Source organism: Mirounga leonina, unplaced genomic scaffold (genome assembly GCF_011800145.1).
Source record: "Mirounga leonina isolate KUSES-001 unplaced genomic scaffold, KU_Mleo_1.0 Mir_94, whole genome shotgun sequence".
Taxonomy (NCBI): domain Eukaryota; kingdom Metazoa; phylum Chordata; class Mammalia; order Carnivora; family Phocidae; genus Mirounga; species Mirounga leonina.
In genome coordinates, this window is record NW_023270855.1 from 533,451 (window position 1) to 554,324 (window position 20,874).

Below are 20,874 nucleotides of genomic sequence, written 5' to 3' on the forward strand. Positions count from 1 at the left end.
AGCCTGATGTGGGACTCAAGCCCAGGACCCTGAGATCACGACCTGAGCTGAAGGCAGACACTTAACTGACTGAACCACCCAGGTGTCCCGTGGCTAGAATTTCTAAATATAAAATATTTGAAGAGTGTATTAAATTTCACCTGATTCATAAGTAGGAGCTACAATGGGGAGCAAATCTGAGCTTTATTCTTGGTCTTTTATTTCTGGGTCATTTACCCAAAACCTTTTCTAGAAAGCAGCAAAACATCCTGGCAACCAACCCAATGAGTCTCCACTTGAGCCCCACCTCAGTGACAAGCCTCAGAAAGCCAAAAGCATCATGACAGTCCTACTAACAAACCCAAAGAGCTGTAAGGCGTCCAGACCTGGAGGACATAGACGGGCAAATCAACAGCGAACACGGGGTGAAGGGCAGAAGGCTGCGGGCTGAGAACCAATGGCGAGGCTGCTTCACCTGAGGGGTCGTCCTGGGGAGGCAATGGCATGTTTCATTTACCAAGCACAGCACATTTCTCACCTTGGCCTGAGGAGTGCTCGTTACTCTGAAACACACCCTCTGGATTCCAGGCGGGGAGCCAGGTGAGGCGTGAGGACTCAGCAGTCACTGGAATCAGGGGCTGGGGGCTGTTTACCCCTCCTCCTGGTCCTCAGTCTCTCACTTTGTTCCCAGCTTGAGGCCCACACCACCTGCCATCTGGCTGCTCCCCACTCCCAGGCCCTTTCCCTCGAACTCCCCCACACGCAATACCTCCCCTCAGCCTAGGCCCCGATTTCCCTCCTGTAGGCTGTTCCTGAACTCTGGCGGAGGTTCCTGGTGCCCTCGTTGAGGGCCCTCTGGCTCTCCAGTGGCCACCTCACGGTGCACGAGAAGGCCCACCTCCGCCCCAACCCCTGGTCAAGCTGGAAGGGACAAAAGATCACAGGTCTCTGGAGAGGGGGAAGCTCCTAGGCCCCTGATAATCATGCAAGTAAGAAAAGGGACACCATCGAACACTTCAGCTTTCATCTGCACACCCAGCCCGCGGCGGTCACAGCCGCCACTAGCCTCCCGGTGCCACCGTAGGCATCAGCATCACCCAGCCCTTCCCCAGTGTCAAGAAGCTTCTGTGCTGAGCACTATCATTCCCACTTCAGAGACAATAAAACTGAGGCCCAAAGTACTTAAGTAACTTGCCCAAGACAATACTAACTGGTCAGGGAAAGGTGGAAAATTAAAAGTGAGTTTTCTCCACCTCAAAGTTCACGCCTTCAATTAGGTGTCTCTTAAATAGCAGGTTCTCCCCTTCCGATGAGCACCTTTTCTGCATGGGTACCAGCTTCCTTGACGTGCCCGTGTTAGAACCTCCAGTCCTGCCTTCCCCACGTCTCGCCTGCCGGCTGTGACCACGTTCAGAAGGGCTCTGCTGCCCCTACCCCCACCCTCCACAAGCCCCCATCTTGGGAGAGCCCTGACCTCTTTACTGCTCCAACCCCCTGGCCCCACACCTGGAAAGAAGAGACCTGCTTTCCTGCTCACCTCTGCAGACCAGTCTCCCTAGGCCCCACCCCCACCAAATGCTCACATTAGCTTCTTGTTTTCTGTAAGAGCAAGGCTGCTCACTGGCCCCATCTTCCTGGCCCTCCCCAAGCCCTTCTACCCAGGCCCTCCCCACCCCTTTCAGACTTCACAGCCAGCTCGGTCCTGTCTCCTCGATGAGGCTCTCCCAGCACTGCAGACCCCAAGGATCTGGCCACCCTCCTCTTCGGAGTCAGCTCGGCACTCAGAAGTCCTCGGATATCTCTGTGCCTTCCCACGTACATGGTACACTATGGCCCCAGGAGATGCTCAGGGAAGAGGTGACATGTGATCAGGCCAGGTCAGAGCTACATATCCTCAGTTTCTACACTTCTTCTCTCCCCAAACAGTCCTAATTTATTGTCCCTCTTCCGGCCCCTCAAAAATGAGACTGCAAACAAAAGCGCACACAAAGCTGTGGTCAATGTGTCTGGTGAGCGAGCTCAGGGAGTGGCTGCCAGCTGCACGCATCTGCTGAGCCCCAGGGAACAGTCTAGGAGGTGGCTGGCCTGCCTGCGAGGGGCTCATCTTGTAGAGAAGGGCGGGGGGAGCCAGCATCTTTAACACGTAAAGGCTATATCCTCGGCTGCACTGCGAGCGCTCCCCAGACACAGGACTGCCAAGCCGTGTGAGCAAACCCCTTCACCCCTGCCCTGAAACGAGCCCTGGGGTCTGGGGAGGGGCGGGGCCGTGAGAGGCATCCCGTGGCTCACGTGGGCAGCCTGAACAGCCTGAGGCCGGAGCGGGGCCCGGCACCTCCACTTCACGGGGCACCAGACACAGGGGGCATGGGGACACGGAAGTGTCAATCCTAGTAAAGACGAAAGCTCGGACAAATAGAGCAGGAGAGGGTGGGAGGAAGGAAGGAGCTGGGGTGACAGAGACATCATCCCGGACTTGGGATGGTCAGAAGCAGGTTGGGGGGCAGTTCCCAAGAGGAAGAGTACTGGAGGGGTGAAGGCTCAGGGAGACGCGGCCCGAAGCCTAGCCCCCAGCTCCCGCCCCATGACCAGCGTCCTTTGGGCTTGCTGGCTCTTACCTGCAGTAGCTGGACCTGAACGCACTGCACGCCGGCCGCCGGAGCTGGTCCTGGCAGACCTCCGCTAGGCACCACAAGGTTCCCACACAACCAGCCAGTCTGGCTTGTGTGGAAGTGAGTAGGACTGACCTTGCCATCTTTCATTGTCCTCTGAGCGGACCCCGAGGCTCCTGCGATGAAACAAACCAACACATGCCGTGTACCATGCCTCACCGAGGCCACACTTGGGACACAGCCTCCCCACCGTCACTGTGTACAGCCCTGCAGACTTCAAACTAGTCAACAGGGAGAGTCACGGGCTTAAGAGGTGGAAAAAAACAAGATTTTGATTAGAAAGCGTAGCAAACTTACCTACGTGTCTTCTGGACATTCAGCGATCAGACCCCGGGTGCCCATTTCACGGGGGCAGAGGCTCCTCCTTACCCTGCAACCCCAAGAATGGGAGGCACACAGGAGATCCCCAACACCATGGAGCACAACTACCAGGCAGAGCTGCACAATCGCAGAAAAGGAACAAGGGAAGGAAACCGGCCAACACATCCCACCCTTGGGCCCCTCGGCGTGTGCTTAAATAAGCTGCCAAATCCTTCAGGCTGTTTTCTGTCCAGCTTCCTCTTCAAAAGTCATCGCTTCGTTGATTTCATAAAAATATGCTTTCTAAAATAACGAAGTACAAAGAAGAAACAAACAATCTGGACACCCAGAAAGGGTTTCTCTGACAGTCACGTGGTTTGTGAGCAGCACGAAATCCCAAAGACCAGTGGCCTGGATTCAAATCCTGGCTCCACCCCTGACTCTGCTACCTGACCTTGGACAAGCAATCTAAGTTCTGGCCTCAGTGTTCCCTCCCCGTGAAATGGGAACAATACTCCCTACCTCAAAGTTTTGGAAGGATTAAGTAGATATGTGACGCAAGTTTAGAACAGTGCCTGGGTCCTAGTAAGTGCCAGGGAATTTCAGGTGCTGTGACAGCTGTGTCCAGAAAGCCCGGGAGATGCATACGTGAATGACTTCATAAAGACAATTTTACAGTGAACATTATACAAGTTGACGAGAATAAAAGCATTTGATTTTTGTTGAATAAAAGCATTTGATTTTTGTTGAATAAAATGAAAAGGAACAAGTGAAACTGAAGGATGTGCTGAACTTCTAGAAAATACGTCTTCGTGAAAGTATCTAATGACCTAACGTTAAAGGGAAAAGAGAGGCTGCATTCTTTGTGTAGGTTTTTGTACTCGAAGTTTCCATTTTAAGCAGGAATGGTTGGTTCTGACACACAGGACGAGCCACCTCTGTTACAGCAAGTTCACCTTCGGTCTTGATGCCAACACCGGCCTAGAGGTCCCCGCTCCCGAGCTGTGCGCTGTGTTCCGTGTGCGCCCCGCGCCGCTGCCCGCTTGCTCCTGCCCATCGCCCTCGCGGCGTCTCCCCTTAATAGCAGGGCTCACATAGTGAGGGCTTAAGAGCACTCACACGCAGGGCTGTCTGCGGCCGCAGCACGCACCGGAGAGCCTGGCTGCCATGAAACCCTGGGGTCACGGCTCCTTAACCCTCGGCACTTGACAGACTCCGCTCTGGGGGGCGCTGTAAGCCGTGGTGCCAGGCCACAGCCTGCTACTTCCTTCCTGGGCGCCTGAGGGGTTCTTCACCTCGGCGGCAAGTCTCGGTTTTCCAGGGAGCACATTCGGTATCCCCTTCACTGCAGGGAAACGTAGTTCCATTATAGCTTTGAGTACGTCTGCCAGCTTCTCTGCCTCAGGGACCCCAGTCCCCTCCTGAGATGGATTAGCTCTGGCTGTCGTCCATGCTTCTCCCCAGCGCTCTGCAGCTTCAGGACAGCAGACCAGGGCTAGGACTAGGGTGAGCAAGCAAGGTGAGGGGCTAGGGTCCGGGATCCGCTCACTCTTCTTTAACAGTAAGAAACTCCACGTCACTTGCTATTCTCCCTGAACATGCACGCTACTCCGCTCAACTCTGGCTCTTTACCTGAATGTGTTGTTATGCTTTGAAGTCTTTTATTACCCTACATATTTCCCTGTGATAAAAACATGTACATAAATTAAAATTCTAGTTTTAAAAAATATCTTTTCTAGGGGTTGAAATCTTCATGTGAAAAATCAAGTTACTGTTGCAATTATTAGTAATGCAAACCCAACCAGAATAACAAAACCTATTAGAAACTTTGATAATAATGAAATATCAAAAGCAACACTGTACGGAGAATGCATGGAGAACAGTGGGACTGCCTGTTTTCCAGGAGGCTCGTGGGGCTGTGGGTCAGTACTACTCATTGCTAGACTCAGACATGGAGCTCATACCTTTTTGCCAATTAAAAAAATAATTTATTTTTTTTTTTGAGGATTTTTTTTTTAAGATTTTATTCATTCATTTGTCAGAGAGAGCACAAGCAAATGCTCGTGTGCTTTAAATGTCATTTCATCACAACTACAGCACTTTGAGCTGCAGCTTAGGGGGAACCGTGCCACAGAGCCCACACAGCATGGGCAGTCTGTATGTTAGGACGGCGCTTCTTCCCCACGAAAGGTCCAATTTCATTTTTCAGTTCAAATGAACATACTGAAACATGGTTCAAGGTATATTATGGAAACCACTATGAGATCAACTAAGGAAAGCATCAAGTAATGTATCTTTTTAAGCTACTTTTATAAAAGCAGGATTTAAATATGTATATCTAATGCTTATTATCTAGCTTTGTAAGATAAAAATGATCATTCTGAGCCATTTCTCATTTATTTCATAATGATTCAATGAAAGCCGTGTAGATCATACTCTCTGTTACCCATGAAGCAAGAATGGTCAAAGCCTTGTGCCCCTTCACTACATGTGTGCTAGCACGTATGCTATAAACGACGGGGAAATTAAGTACAAATCATGTGATCAAAATCAGAAATAGAACCCACTTAATTTTGCCAGAGAGCAGCATTATAGGTTTCCATAAAAAATAGTATACACTGCTGAAAAAGTAGTCAGTAACCAGAATATAATTTATTTTTGTTAAAAGGATGTACGAGGCAGGAAGTAAGACGGACTTGGTAGAAGTTAGAATACTTGGTAACACATCATAAGCTAAACTGGTTCTAATTACTGTATGAGCACACACACTGCATCACATTCTCTTTTCAACCTGTCCCTTCATCCGGCACCTGACAATCTGGCAGTCCTGCAGATGCCACAGTTACACTGAGAAGAATCACTACCCCATAACCGCAAGTGCTCTAGCACCTTCTCCGGTTAACAACTCTTCCTGGGGTGAAATGTTCATCGCTAAAAGGAACTGCTCAGGCTTACATACATGAATACTGCTGCTCTCGTGGGACTCTCCTTAAAAGCAGTTCCTGCTGGGGCGCCTGGGTGGCTCAGTCGTTGAGCGCCTGCCTTCGGCTCAGGTCATGATCCCGGGGTCCTGGGATTGAGCCCCGCATTGGGCTCCCTGCTGGGCGGGAAGCCTGCTTCTCCCTCTCCCACTCCCCCTGCTTGTGTTCCCTCTCTCTCTTGTGTCTCTATCAAATAAATAAATAAAATCTTTAAAAATAAATAAATAAAAGCAGTTCCTGCTAGGGCAAGAGCAGAAGGGTGGGAAAGGTGAGGGCTGACACCCCCAGACCCCCCTATACTGTATCTCATTTCAGAACATCTCAACACGCCCTCCTAGGAAAACTGGTACAGGAGGAAGGCCAAGCTGGCCGCAGAGCCCCAAGGTGGTCTTGATGCCTGTATGAATGAATCCATACAAGGCACCTCCCTGAAGCCAGCACTCTGAAGTGTCCTGGGTCTGGGGCTCTGGAAGACTACTTTTATACACGCCCCAGGGTGCTGCGCCACAGGGAGCTTGGTGGTGGGGAAGGACTCACTGTCGTGAAGGGAAGGCGGACAGGAGAGCCTGCAGAAGTCCCGGACCCAAATGCACGGTCTCCAAGATTACAAATGGAAGATGACAATGGGAAGGCGGATTCCTTTCATGGAAGACCATGCTCGCCTCCCCTTCAAAGTCTTCTCGTCCGCCCAAGGTCCTGGAGGCCAGGCTGAACACTGCGCATCAGTACCCTGAGAAAGCTCCGAGGGAAGAAGGCAGGGCCAGGAGAGGGGAACCTGAGCTGATGCACTGAGCGCCCTGCCCCTGGCCTCCAGACTCCCCGCTCAGGGGAAAAAACATCTTGACCTGCCGGTGCCCTCGGGGCAGGCTGCTGGGTCACATGATCCCAGACAGTACACTGGGCCTTCTGCTAGTGTGCCATCACCGGTACAATGGCTGAAAATCACACCCTTCCTGAGTCAGCTATCAAGCCCACTAAGCCACGGATCCTGGAAGGCTTAAAGCCAACACACGGTCTCTACACACGACCCCATGATGGCCACGCAGCTGTCCTCACTAGTAAAAGATGCCACGGCACTACATGTATGTGACCAACTTAACTCATAGACCAATGTCAAGAAACATAAAAAATTTCTTTCTCACAGTGGAGATCCAGAAAACCTTAAGAGGGCAAGTCATCTTCACAGTGACTTAATTTTGCTTCAGTAATCTCAACATTTACCTGAAACACTGGATTGTTCCTAGATAACCTGAAAGAGCAGGGAGAGGAAAGAAGCGTAAAGCCAGCCAGCAAGTCAGCTTCCGTGAAGGAGACCTAAAAGACATTTGGGCATGGAATAGCCAAGTGAGCTGGAGTACGCCACTGCGCACCCTGAGTCCCCACCGATTCATCTGTGAACCGTGCTGCAGCGTGACCTCACCTCACAGCGTACCCCCACAGGTGGGGCCAGCAGCACACAGCCTGGCTCAGGCAAAGAGCTCTGCCCGCACACCATCTGAAGATGCCCCTATGCTGACAGCCACAGAACCCAGTGGCAACCCAAGCACGTGGCATCCCCGCCCCGGGAGGGCTCTGCGCTGAATACGGTCAGCTCTCAATCCTGCATACCACTGACTCCAATGTGTCACTTCCCCCCCACCAGGTGCATCGGGGGTCGGGGGACCTGATAACTTTGGGCTCATGCAGGCTTTCTCTGCTGGGGATCCTCACTGAACCACAGAACACAGTGAACTATCCGAGTTACTATTCCCCAACTCTCCTCAGGATGGGAGGCTGGACCCGTTACATATCCTGGATGGTGGAGGACACTGGGGCTTAATGCTTTTATAGTTCCTGATGTGTTCAGTCCTACACGGCTATTAAAGGATAAACCACAAACATATTTATTCACAAGAAAAAATATTCATGTTTAATAGCAAAAAGCAGATAAAAATATATGTGTTATCATTTCTTCAAAATAAGTAACAGGTGTAGTTTATACACATGGGAAAATGTTTAACATCAAAACGCTGGAAGTGGTTTTCCCTGGGTGGTGGACCTACAGGGGAGAAAGCATGTAAGAAATCCACCATTAGTCTTCCTGAAGAGTAAACCAACATTACCGGAACCACTGTTGGACCGTGCATCCTTCGCTTACCGGCCTGCATGCCTCTGCTCCAGCCGGCCCCACCTGTCTAGCTGGCCTGCTCTCCACCAGAGCACTGGCCGACTTTCATCACCGACACTCCTCAGCAGTGTCTGGGTCACCAGCACAGTGGTCTCCCTGCCCCCTTATCTCTCCCTCCCCCTTATCAAAGTCTGCATGTAGATTTTAACTAAGTTATTCTTCCAGATGAACTTAAAACGGACAGGTGGTTTTTTTCTTTTAAAAAGTTCCTTTGGGATTTTAAAGGAATTGAATAAAAGATGTAAATTAACAGAATTGAGTGTTGCATCCAGGTACATAGTAAGCTGTAAACAGGGCCTTATCTAGGCCCTGCATGTGTGTCACTGGTGATCCTGAGATACTTTACTACTTTTATTGCCATCATGAGTGAGATCTATTTTCCATTATTGTTTTTCTGATTATTCTAAGTAGAAAAGCTACCCCTGTGATATATGCAAATATTTTTTGTACAATTAGCTACTTAGTTATCCTTATTTATAATTATTTGAGTCTATTCCCTTGGGTTTTCTAAGCCCAGTAATCATCATTGATAGGTAATCACATCGTTCTATTTGATTATGTTTTTCTCTAAAGCTTCCATAAAAATGTCCAATACTATTGCAGTGTCGGCTTGGTTGCCTCTTCCGATTATAATGGGAACACATCTCCTCACTGAAAATAATGCTAACTGCTATTCTAATTTGCTCTCTGTATTAGGGAAATCTTTTTAGTTCCTAGTTAAGGTTTTTATTTTTAAAAATCAGCAAAGATGTTTTCTCAACTGCCTTGCTTCACATCAGTGAAGATAACAGGGTTCTCCTCTGGCTTCCTGATGTGGCAAATTATATTGACAGATGCTTAACCCTGACCCACCTGGAACCCTGGACAAGCCCCAATCATCTGAAATCCAGGTGCCAGTATTTTACTCGGGAGTTCCACGTCTGCCTCACACGCTGAAGATGAGACACGCTGTTCTTGTGGGTTGTATAGCTGATGGCTCTGGAGCCTGTCAGCCTGGGATTCTACCCCTAGTGCAGTCACCAATCAGCTGTGCAGCTCCCATCAACTTCATCTCTCTGTGCCTCAGGTTCCTCATCCAGAAAACAGGGCATTGAGCACCTGCATTCCATAGGGTCGCTGTGAGAACTACCTCAGAATCATGCTGGGTATACAACCAGCTTGAATTAATGCTACACCTCTGTCAGGTGGAGCACTGGGGTATGTTAACTGAATGGCTGGTGCTTGAAATGTGTCCAGTGATTAGCAATCTATTCATGCTTTATCGTTCTTTCAACAAATATCGACTGAATCTTTACTCCATTGGGTACAGGGCTATAATGGTGATCCTTACCATGAAGCTTACAACTGGCCACCTGTGTCCTAAGTACAGATGTTTCCCAGGGACATACAGAGGAGCCTACAATCAACACGCAATGATGAAGCACTATAGCATCCTAGAAACAGAGGGGGCCAGTGGTGGCAACAGGCCTTGGAAAAGGTTTGGGATAACACTGCAGCCATAATGTAGTCACGGCCCCTGGAGAAACCGTTTACAATTAGGGGATCTGTCAGGGTCCCATCAGGGCGCCAGGAACACTCTAGGTATTGCATCCAGAGGGATTCCACGCTGACAGTGGGGCACGTCAGTGATGGTGCACTAAGGAGCAAACACCCTAGTCAGCATGGCAGGTAGGCAACCTCCCCCCCACCAAGAATCCAGAAAAAGGTCAGTGCACGTAAACCAGAACTATGTCAGGGGCTGCCCAGAAAGAACTGGGACCACGGGAGAAACACAGCCATTGTCATAAAACTCCTACCAAAGTGGGACGAAAGCAAGGTCCTGGCTCCTCCTTCCTCCCTCCACCTAATCTCCTGCCCAATGCTCCCACTGGCCAATCCTGGCTGGGAGCCTAGGAAAGACAGTTCCTGTGAAGGTCAAACCAGCAAGCTGGGAAGGGTGACTCAGACTTCACAGAAAAAGGCTGTACAGGAGGTCCCAGGGTGACAGGCTATGGGACAGAGTACATCCCCGGGCACCATCCAAAGCTCAGGACCACCAGGGCACACACGTCTGGCCAAGGACGTCAGGCCTGCGCTCCTGGGGTGTGGTTCCCACCTCTGTCACCTGAACTCTAAGAGCCAGGGGCCTGAAACCACATAGACACAAAGCCCTGCCATTGTTTTCCTAACTCTGCTCCAACAAAAGGCTAACTGAAGGTAGTGATGAGCAAAACCTACATGGAATTAAACGAAGCACTGGGTCCTCCAATCAGCACTGGGCTGTTTTACAAGAACCTTGCGTGTTATCCACACCACCCCCTAGAAAGGCAAGTCCTGTATTGCCCCCCGTAACAGAGGGGGTGCTGCAGCAGAGAGTTTAGGCGCTTGCCCAAAGCCACCACAACCATAGGAGCAGACCTCAACCGCATTCTGGACTCCTGAGTTGGTGCTCGATCCCCAGACACTGCCGCTTGGCACTGTCACCACGAATGGCCTCACATGGCAGCACAGCTCTCGAATGTGTGGCCAAGCCAATCACATCTTTCATGAACAAAGGCCTCCTCCTCACCAGGGCTAGGGACCTGCCAGGGAGGGCTCTCAGCAGACTGCCAGAGTCAGACTTTCACGCTCACTTGATAGGGAGGTGGGAGGACCTGCAGGGGAACAGGCACCTACCAAGGAGACATAAAGGAAGCGAGACATGCACTCCAGCAGGGAACAGTGCCGGGCAGGCATAAAGCTAACAGAAACCAAAATAAGTGACAGCGGCTTGTCAGGAAAGGGCGGGCCTAGAGGACCAGGACGGAGAAAATCCTTATCACCTGCTCACTGTCCCAGGGCAGGACACCTCAACTCAGAGCGGATTCAGGGATAGGAGGTCACATTTCTCCACCAGCACAACTACCAGGAAGTTGGCCGCCACCAAGCCCCTGTACCCTGCTTTGGGAGATCTCTGGCTATGCCAGTCCTCAAAAGCACAGCTCCAGTCCGGGGACCACAAGGAAACTCGGCCCCATGGGAGCAATGACCAGAGATGGCTGTGGCCTTGGCCACGAGTGTACTGCCAGGAGGCTCACGGCATGAACAGCTGCTCCAGGCAAACGTGCTGTGTGTACCCTAGCCAGCAGGGCCTAAGCCTGGGCAGGTGAAGGTCAGCAGCGCAGAGGGAGCTACCATGGGCAGCTAGAGCAAAATCACCTAGTACCTAAAGCAAAGACAAACGGAGGGCCTCCCCACAGGCTGCAATCCATTTGGCTCGCCATCACAGGCCCCACCTGCCATCCAGGGTGCCTAAACGGAGTCCATGGGCGGTGAAAAAGCCCCACATTTTCCCACGCCCAGGGAGGGTCTTCTCCAGTTGCAGCCCAAACTCCCCATCCACCCCACTGGGGAGCCTCATGACACTCAAGGTCATACTCCACTCTTTCAGGAGTGCCTGTGTCAATGTTCCCAGAATTCTCTTCTAGGAAAACAGTCACAACTGCTGCCGCTGCCCAGTTAACAGACAGCCTGCACAGGGGCCTCCCTCCTGTCTCCCTCAGTGTGGCCCTTCTGCTCTCAGCATGGTAGCAACAGGAAGAAATGGGAGGAGCCTGGTGAGAGATGTCCAAAGATTTTTGCTTTAATATGAGAAAAAAAATTAAAAAAAAAAAAATATATATATATATATACACATTTTATAAAAAATAGATCACTGCCTTAATTTCATGGCTCAATCCAACCCAGTTAGTCAAACATTCCAGTGGCACAGACCGGCCAGTGGCACCAAGCAGGTGTATCACCTTCCCCTCCATCTGCATGCCCATCTTCCAGTGCTGGACAAGCTGGCGATGCTAAAGGAGCCACAGAGGGGCCCACCCCATGCTGCCTGGCCCCTGCCTGTGCCCCGCTGCTCTCTTCACCCCTTTCTAGGAAGGGAAACCAATTCCAGACTATTCCTGTCTCAGTTTACAGGTGAAGCAGCTGGAGAGCCCACCCAAGTGCCCCAGGTACAATCCAAAAACCTCCATTGGTACACTCCATCCTGGGGTGGGGGTGGGGCAGAGGGGACAGCTGTTCCGGTCCCCACTACTTAAATGGGGGGTTAATATGTATTTTATAATTACGTAGTTCATGGATTTTCAAACACAGAAAATAAAAATGATGAAAAATAATTTAAAAACTCAATCTTAACACTCAGAAAAAAACCACTAACCCTGCAAGGGTATGTGTTCTACCATTTTTGTTTCTGGGCAAATACACATTTGTGTCTACCAATACCACACCCAGCGTTTCTCACTAATGCGGGACTTACCAAAACTATGCACCAAGTGTGCAGCTTTCCTGGTAGACATGAGCGATAACTATCTAGGAATACACAGTTCGGCACTGAGCAGCAGCGCATGCCTGTTTACGCAGATCCCCGGGTATTTCCGTGAGATGTTACAACACAGTCCTTTCACGACTGAACGTTATGCGTATCTTCTGGCTCTTGCAAACGGTATTAAGTGACCATCCAGAAATGTCACACTGCATCCCCACGTTCCATGCGCACCCATGTGGGCTCTGGGTTTCCTTGCCTCTGAGCACCAAACACACCCCTCTGCTTCACTTGTCGGCGGCCTTCTGCACAGCGCCTGTGCATGTCCCATCCCCATTTTTCTACGGAGGCATTCATCTTTCCTCTCATTTCATGCTGTGTATGCTCATTTAAAACCTTTCAGTGTCCACTGATCTCCAAGGCCTGTGCCTCTGCTCCGCTCCCGGCATCAGTACCCTCTGAGCAGTGAGTGCACTGGGGGGGAAGGTTTCTGGCGGCCCAGCTGTAGAGCAGGCTGGAGGTAAATCTCTACCTTAGGGAGCTGTTGTGAAGATGAAACACGAGCTAAACCATGGAAAGCACACAGATGGGGACAAAACGAGTGCTGGCTATACAGACAACTTTCCATGCTTTTAAAAAACCTGAAACCTCTCATCTTCTTTATCCTATATGGAATTTTAGTCTTTTTCCCAAAAGGCCATTACTCATTTGCTGATAATCAGAAGAGCCACCTTGACACACACAAAGAAGAGTGTGTAGGTCTCAGGCCTATCTATCAATGAGCGTCCCTGTGTCCTGGCCTAAGGGGCACAGCACCACCACAGTTTTTCAATGGTTGTCACCTGCGAGATGTCCCCACAAACACAGGGCAAATCCTCCAGGCTAGTTTCCCATGCATCCTCAGGAATCCCTGACCACAGGTTCCTACACAAGTGCTCCGAAATCCCCTCAGAATTTCAAATGGAATTGCATGAAATACTGTGGGAAGAGTTAGCATGTCTACAATAATGACCTCTTTCTCTCCCAAACCCCACAACTGTCAGCAAATCTTGTTGGCTCCATCTTCAAGACAGATCCAGGATTTACCCACCTCTTCCCACTGGCGGCCACCATCTGCCCGTGGCCACAGTCATTTCCTACTAGGGACTACAAGAACTCCCTACCTGCTCTCCTTGCCCCTTACAGTTTATTTTCAGAACAGCAGCTGGAATGATCCTTTTCAAAAGATCATGTCACTTTTCTTTTTTTAAAGATTTTATTTATTTGAGAGAGACACAGTGAGAGATGGAACACAAGCAGGGGGAGTGGGAGAGGGAGAAGCAGGCTTCCTGCTGAGCAGGAAGCCCAATGTGGGGCCCGATCCCAGGACCCCGGGATCATGACCTGAGCCGAAGGCAGACACTTAATGAATGACTGAGCCACCCAGGCACCCCACTTTTCTAATTATGCCTCTTTGTCTCCCCATCTGCCTCGGAGTGAAAGCCAAAGTTCCAACAATGACCCAAGGCCCTAAGTAGCCCTAAACTTAGCCTGGCCTCCCACCAACTCTGACCACTTCTGAAAAGGCGCCCCTGGGCCTCCCCACTCTGACAACAAAGGCCTTTCTGCTGAGAGCACTTTCTAGCCTCAGGCTCGAAGGGACTTTGCCCAGATCTGTCTCCCTTCCTCACCTCCGTTGTCTCCTCCTCTGTTGAGGCCTCTCTCTACCCTATTAAAAACCACAAACCATTACTGACCTGTTTCCTTGTTTTATTCACATTTACCATTTGATTTACTGTTTTTGCTTATCCAAAGCTCCCTCCGCCCCCGCCCCAACTCCCACATCAAAATGCAAGCAGTGGTGTCCCAGCGTGGCACTCAGCAGGGACGCTATCAAAACGGAGTCCGGACATCTGGGAGCATCATCTCCTCTCTCAGTCAAGTTTTGTTGTGTCCTCCTCCTCCTTTATGTCCTGCCCACTTATGAAATTTCCCCCTAGTTGGTCTGGAATTTTTCTGCTACTGTTCATGAGCTATTCTCTCCACTGCATTTCCTAACTAGCTACTGCTGCCACACAGGACACTGCTGATGGTTACGTGTTTATGTTATAACATAACATATGTCTTTTAAGTTATATGTCTTTTAAGTTCTAACCAGTTTTCAGTTGATTCTATGCGGTGTTCAAATAAGCGGTCAAATCATCTCTGAAGTTACTGTCTCCTCCCTACAAGTTCTTATTTTTCTTGATTTCAATGGCAAGAACCTCCAGAGCAATATTAAACAGCAAGGGTAACAATGAGAATAAAAGCAATTCTGGTGCGCATGTGGAATGCCTTCGGTAAGTCACCAGTAAGTACGATGTTGGCTCTTAGTTTGGGCTACGGAATCTTTATTACATTCTTACTTCTACCAATAACGGATACCAATTTTTTCAATAAATACAAAATCTACTCAGAAAATAACATAACCTAAGTACCAGACTTCCTAATATTAAATCACTCTCAAACTACAGGACTAAACCCCACTTGGTCAGAATGTTAAAATATTTTGCCAAATCATAAGTGTATTTTATTTAGAACATTCCCCGTGTATTTTTGTAAGTCATCAATCTACAGCTCTCCTTTTAGAGGTTATCCTTGTCAGGCTTTGGTATCCAGATCATGGGGAGTTTCCCCTTCTCCACAGAGCCCTTGAATACCATTTAATGTACATGTTCCACAGAAGAGTAGAATCTTCTGTATAACCATCATGTAAGCATGAGCCTCTGAAATACTAACTTCATTCGGGGGTTCCTGAACTGTTTCTACTCTTATTTTTGAATAATGTGATTTCTATGGGAAATTATGCATTCTACTGCAAGTACTCCAATGTATTACCATACAGTTTGCATGCTATTTACTTTCCACTCAATCGGTGGAATTCACTTATGCTTTTTTACTCTTGGTAAAACCACTCAGATGGAGGGAGACACTAACAGGTGAGGGGCTGTATCCACTGAAGGATGTCTTGTTTGGCCCACACAGAAGGTTTTTTAATTATGAATAGGTTGCACAATCAAGTGTCAAAATCTGGATCTGACTCTCCTTAGGCATGTTCTTTTTCCATCTTAAAATAAGCAGGGGGAGTGGGAGAGGGAGAAGCAGGCTTCCTGCTGAGCAGGGAGCCCAATGCGGTGCTTGATCCCAGCACCCTGGGATCATGACCTGAGCTTAAGGCAGACGCTTAACTGACTGAGCCACCCAGGAGCCCCTAAATTTTTTTTTTAAGATTTTTTAAATTTATTTGACAGAGAGAGAGACAGCCAGAGAGGGAACACAAGCAGGGGGTTGTGGGAGAGGTAGAAGCAGGATTCCTGCCGATCAGGGAGCCCAACGCAGGGCTCGATCCCAGGACCCTGGGATCATGACCTGAGCCGAAGGCAGACGCTTAATGAATGATTGCGCCACCCAGGTGCCCCACTTTTCTAAATATGCCTCTTTGTCTCCCTTAGCTTCCATCTGGCTCTGGTCACATCCCTTGCCTGCATACATAACAAGAAGCTGACATTGACTGCTTTTAAGCACCTCACCTGTATCATCTAATTCCCACAAGAATCCTGAGTAGCTACTTTTATTAACCATTTTACAAAGGAGAAAGTAAGCAGAGAAGCTGCTTGTTCAATTCACACTCATAACTGGATGGTGATCCAGTTTTTCTATAACTATCTATAATCAGCTTTTATTTCTTTTACCAGAGTTTAATAGGTTCTGTTGTTTTCCAAGTAATTTTTACTTTCTTTTTTTTTTGCTTTTGTTTTAAGATTTTATTATTTGAGAGGGAGGGAGAGCGAGAGCAAGAGCACAAGAGCATGGGGAGGGAGAAGGAGACTCTCCGCTGAGCAGAGAGCCTGATGTGGGACTGAATCCCAGGACCCTGGGATCATGACCTGAGCTGAAGGCAGACACTTAACTGACTGAGCCACCCAGGTGCCCCTAATTTTTTTTTTAAGATTTTTTTTAAATTTATTTGACAGAGAGAGAGACAGCCAGAGAGGGAACACAAGCAGGGGGAGTGGGAGAGGGAGGCAGGCTTCCCGCTGAGCAGGGAGCCCGATGCGGGGCTCGATCCCAGGACCCCGGGACCATGACCTGAGCCGAAGGCAGATGCTTAACGACTGAGCCACCCAGGCGCCCCAAAGCGTCCCTAATTTTTACTTTCTATTTTATCACGTTAGTGTCAAAAAGCATGTACTGCCAGGTTGGGTTCTTTTCCTCCCTAAAACTTTGTTACGGTTTTCCTAATGGCCTAGTTTGTTCAGTTTAATTTCAATAAATATCCGTCCCATGGTTATGGTGTAGGATCTATTAAATCAATTTTATGTAAACATCTTCCATATCTGAATTTTTTTGTGCTTAATCTGCAAATGAGTTAAATTACCCATTTCCAATACTGCTAAATTTTCATTTATCCAATTCTCCTAGATTTCCATGTTTTTACTTTATCCTATTTGATATTATAAGTTTTCATATAAATATTCACATGAATGGTTACAAATCTTAGTCTTGCTGTTGATTACATGTGAACAGCAACCAAAGATAGGGAAAATCTTCTCTCCCCAATTGCTTCTTTTGAATTCCACACCTATGACATTAGTACTGACCCCTTGTGAGTTTTGTTTTATCTGGTCTTAAATTTTAACCTTCCTCAATATTTCCACCCAGGGTGTGCCTCTTTTAGACAATGCAGAATTGGGTTTTCCTTTTTGACTCAGTCAAGAAAAAGGGCAGTCAGTAGGTTTTGCTGTTTACTGTGTCTTCCTGTAAGTCCTATCCGTTCTTTTCCTTTCCCCAGCTCTTAGACACATGAAAGGTACACATCTATTCATGGTTGGTTACAAAAAAAAAAAAAGTTTGTTTCGCTATCAGATTCAAAAATGAAAGTTTCTCTTTACTTTATGTTGAGAAAATATTCTTGGTTTATTTTGAGGGGATAAGCCACAATACTAAAGATAAACAAACTGGCACAATTTTATTTTCTATATGCAACAGCAATCCAATGGGAATAATCTTGAATTTTTAGACCCTATACCTTATTTTTCCAATCATTCAGATTGCACATTTTATAAGAATCAATATGTGCACTCTGCACTTAACTACAGTGATAACAAAATCCCAACTGTGTTTAAGTGACTTAATTCCACTAAGTCGTTTCCCTTCAACTTCTTTGTTCCTAGATTTACTACACAACAATCTTTTAATCCTGAAACCCAAAAAGCTCCCAAACCGACATTTCCCCCCCTAAATTTGGTGCCAAAAATAATTACCAGCCAACACCTGACCTGAACTCATATTAAATGAATATATTTAACTGAAAAGTGCTGATGTAGTAACTGGGCGTGTTAAGAAATATAGAATAAGTTTTCATATAAATACTCACATGCATGGTTACAAATCTTAGTCTTGCTTACCTTATTACCATTCTAAAACGTAAAATATTTTGAATTCAAAACACAGCCAGCATGTTAATGTACATGAAGATATTTCCTAGCAGTCTGCTGGGAGGGCCTAGACACAATGACAGCTGAGTAGCAATGAGCAACCACCACAAGGAGCACCCAGACCTTGGTTTCTAATACATTTTCCTAATAAAAGGAACAGCGCTCCTTGGGGGAGTGGCTGAATACTGGGCTGGAGCAGGGAAAACACAGATGGTGCCACGAAGTAGGGAAATGCTCCCCTAAAAAGCCAGGGTGCGTCAAAAGGGCACAAGATTCCAACCGAAAGAGCTCCCAGTGGCGAAAGCTGGAACAATCTGAACAGCAAAATAAATACTGGTAATACTGATTATAGTCCAACATTCCTTATAATAGCCTAAAGGATAACCACCTTTGAGTCCATACTGGTATAACTGAATAAATGAGGAAGAAGAGACAGCTTTTCTTTACAGAAGTTGTCTAATAAATGTACAAGAATAAGGGGGAAAAAAATCACCACTAGCACATCACAGTAACAAAATCTACCCTTAAGCACTGAATTGGTGGGAGGTTTAAGGAGAAACAGGGTATTTGTACAGAATGCAGGGGCAGATTAACCTTGCCCAAGGTCAAGTCTGGCCTTTGCCTCTGGCTCCTGAGAAGAAATCACAAGGTCCTTGGAAAGTCCTACCTGGCAAGCGTGTCTGTTTACCTGGGAGTTCTCAGCTACTCCACAGAGTCTAACAGTGTGACTTCCAGTGTAGGTCTTGGGTCACAGTGTCAGCTTGTCCTTCAGAGGGGCTGAAGACTAAGTCAGCCTCATGAACAAGCAGCCATCTGTGCAATCACAACTGATAAATGTCTGGACATGAAGGCCGAGGTGAGCTCCCCTGGTTGCCAATACTTCATGTATACTGTCACACAATGGGAGAAGTTAGCATTGTCTACAACTCCAAGGAGAGGCTGATGGGAAGCTTCACACTAGGAACCTCCCTGGAGCCTACCCTATGCCCCTCCTCTTCCCTTGGCTGACTTTATTCTATATCCTTTCACTCCAATAATCTATAACTGAGTTCTGAACCCTCCTAGAGAATTAGTGAACCTAAGAGTGGTCTCAGAGACCCTCGAACTTTTGTAGCTGGTGTCAGAAGACAGGGTCATCTTGCAGATCCCTGAGATTTGCACACCACCCCAAAGTATCTACCTCAAAAAAAATATTTATTCACTGTAAAAGGAAAAACAGGAACTTCATGATGGAGAAATCTGGCAGACAACGCCTTAACCCAGTGATAATGGTTAACATCACCTGTAATATGTTTATTGCATGGACCCCAATAAGACACAATGAGATGGGTACCTCACTTCTGGCTCCAAAAAAATCCATCACCTCAGCCTAATCAAAAAAGCATCAGATAGGCCCAAGCAGAGTAAAGGACCAGCACTCTGCAAATGTATCATGAAGGGCCAGGAAGGCTGAGGACCAGACCCAGACAGTAGGAGACTAAGGAGTTGTGACAACCAAGTGCAGCCTGGGGCCCCAGACAGGATCAGCAAAAGGACACCAGTGGGGAGTGCTGGTCAAATCCAGATAAAGTCTGCAGTCCACTCCCTAGGACTGCGGCGGTAATCACTCCTTAGCTTGGGTAAACACGCTATGACTGTGGGAGATGGTAATATGAGGGGAGATTGGGTGAAGGGTTCTACAGCTGGAAAACATGAACAAGTAACAATATTCACAGAGTATGGCCAACTAGGGAATCATTTTTTCCGCAAGTCTGAAAAAGTCTGAAATTCTAGTAAAATAAAATGGCATGGCGGGGGGGGGGGGGGGGCCGGAATAGAGTTGGCCCCAAAGATTCTGGAAAAGGGATTATTCCTCTATCTCTTGGCTGATGACAAGACTTCAAGAGGGCTTTTCAAGAAAGATATGTGGGGGGCAAAGATGTAAGTCTTCATAAATACAAGAAAATACTTCTACTACATACACATTTGGAGGCTGGAGATGTGGCAGTTTCCAGATTTCTATTTCCTCTTAAAAGCCTATAAAATGTTTAAATCAATGAGTGTATAAAAAATACTCTGACCACCACTGGAGGATGCAAAGAAACCAGTTCATTATTTTGAAAACTGATAAAGAAAAAGATTCAGACATTTATCCTGACATTCCAGTATGACTGTACTTGAAGGTAAAGATAGATGAGAAGCTGCTCTTTACAGAAATAGTCTAGCTAGTAATGAGAAATATCCTTCTGCAAACCCTCAGGAATTAATAAATCCAGTCACTGGTCATCAATGGCTGCTAACAACACAGGACAGACTGACCACCAGATGTCTGGGACCTCTGGAAGAGCACCCCACCACTGGCAAATGACTTTTGTCAACCCGACAGCTGACCCACCAGATCAAAGTTCAATCAGATCAAGCCGCTAAATGTAACTACTGATTTACAGGGAGCACAGAAGACAGAGGAACCTGTTAAACTACAGCACAGCAATGAAATCGGGCAAATCTAGACTGGCCAACTCGACAGGACAAGCCACCCAGTTTCTTCCACAAATACATGGGAGAGAAATGGAGGGACAGACCTATACGTGTTAAAGATACTTAAGAAACATATCAACCAAGAGTTGTTCCAAGAGGAACTTACTTGGATTCTGATTTAAGCAGAGAGTTATAAGAAACATTTACAGCATTTGAGACAACTGAAAATTATAACACTTGCTAGATATTAAGGAAATACTTATTTTTTAAAGAAGTGATAATAGCATATGACTATGTTTTTTAAGCGACCTTATTAAAAGATAATGCTGAAATATTTCTAAGAACAATTAAAAATAAATAAAACCACCTCTACAGAGGCCACCCCAAAGCAATGCAATCAATGTGACATGTACTATATACCTATATACCTGAATGCTCAGTGTTCTTCCTTCAAATGGAGATTATCCTATCAGGTTAAAGGCATCTGGCTTCCTTCACAGACTTTGCCTAGTCTGTGCTGAATTCTTTCACTCTACATACCTCCTCTCCCCCCAACACACACCTTCTTTTATTATCTCTACAAGTG

The 20,874-nt window shown here is 47.5% G+C and overlaps 1 protein-coding gene across 1 annotated transcript in view; it reads right to left on the reverse strand.

The window, feature by feature from the left end:
• Positions 1 to 20,874, reverse strand: part of ZXDC (ZXD family zinc finger C) — a 41,591-nt gene that overhangs the window by 3,078 nt on the left and 17,639 nt on the right. The window contains exons 8-9 of the mRNA XM_034997351.1: positions 2,595 to 2,764; positions 366 to 467 (exon numbers count right to left, since the gene is read on the reverse strand). Coding sequence (XP_034853242.1) covers positions 366 to 467; positions 2,595 to 2,764 — 272 coding nt within the window. The remainder of the gene's footprint in view (positions 1 to 365; positions 468 to 2,594; positions 2,765 to 20,874) is intronic.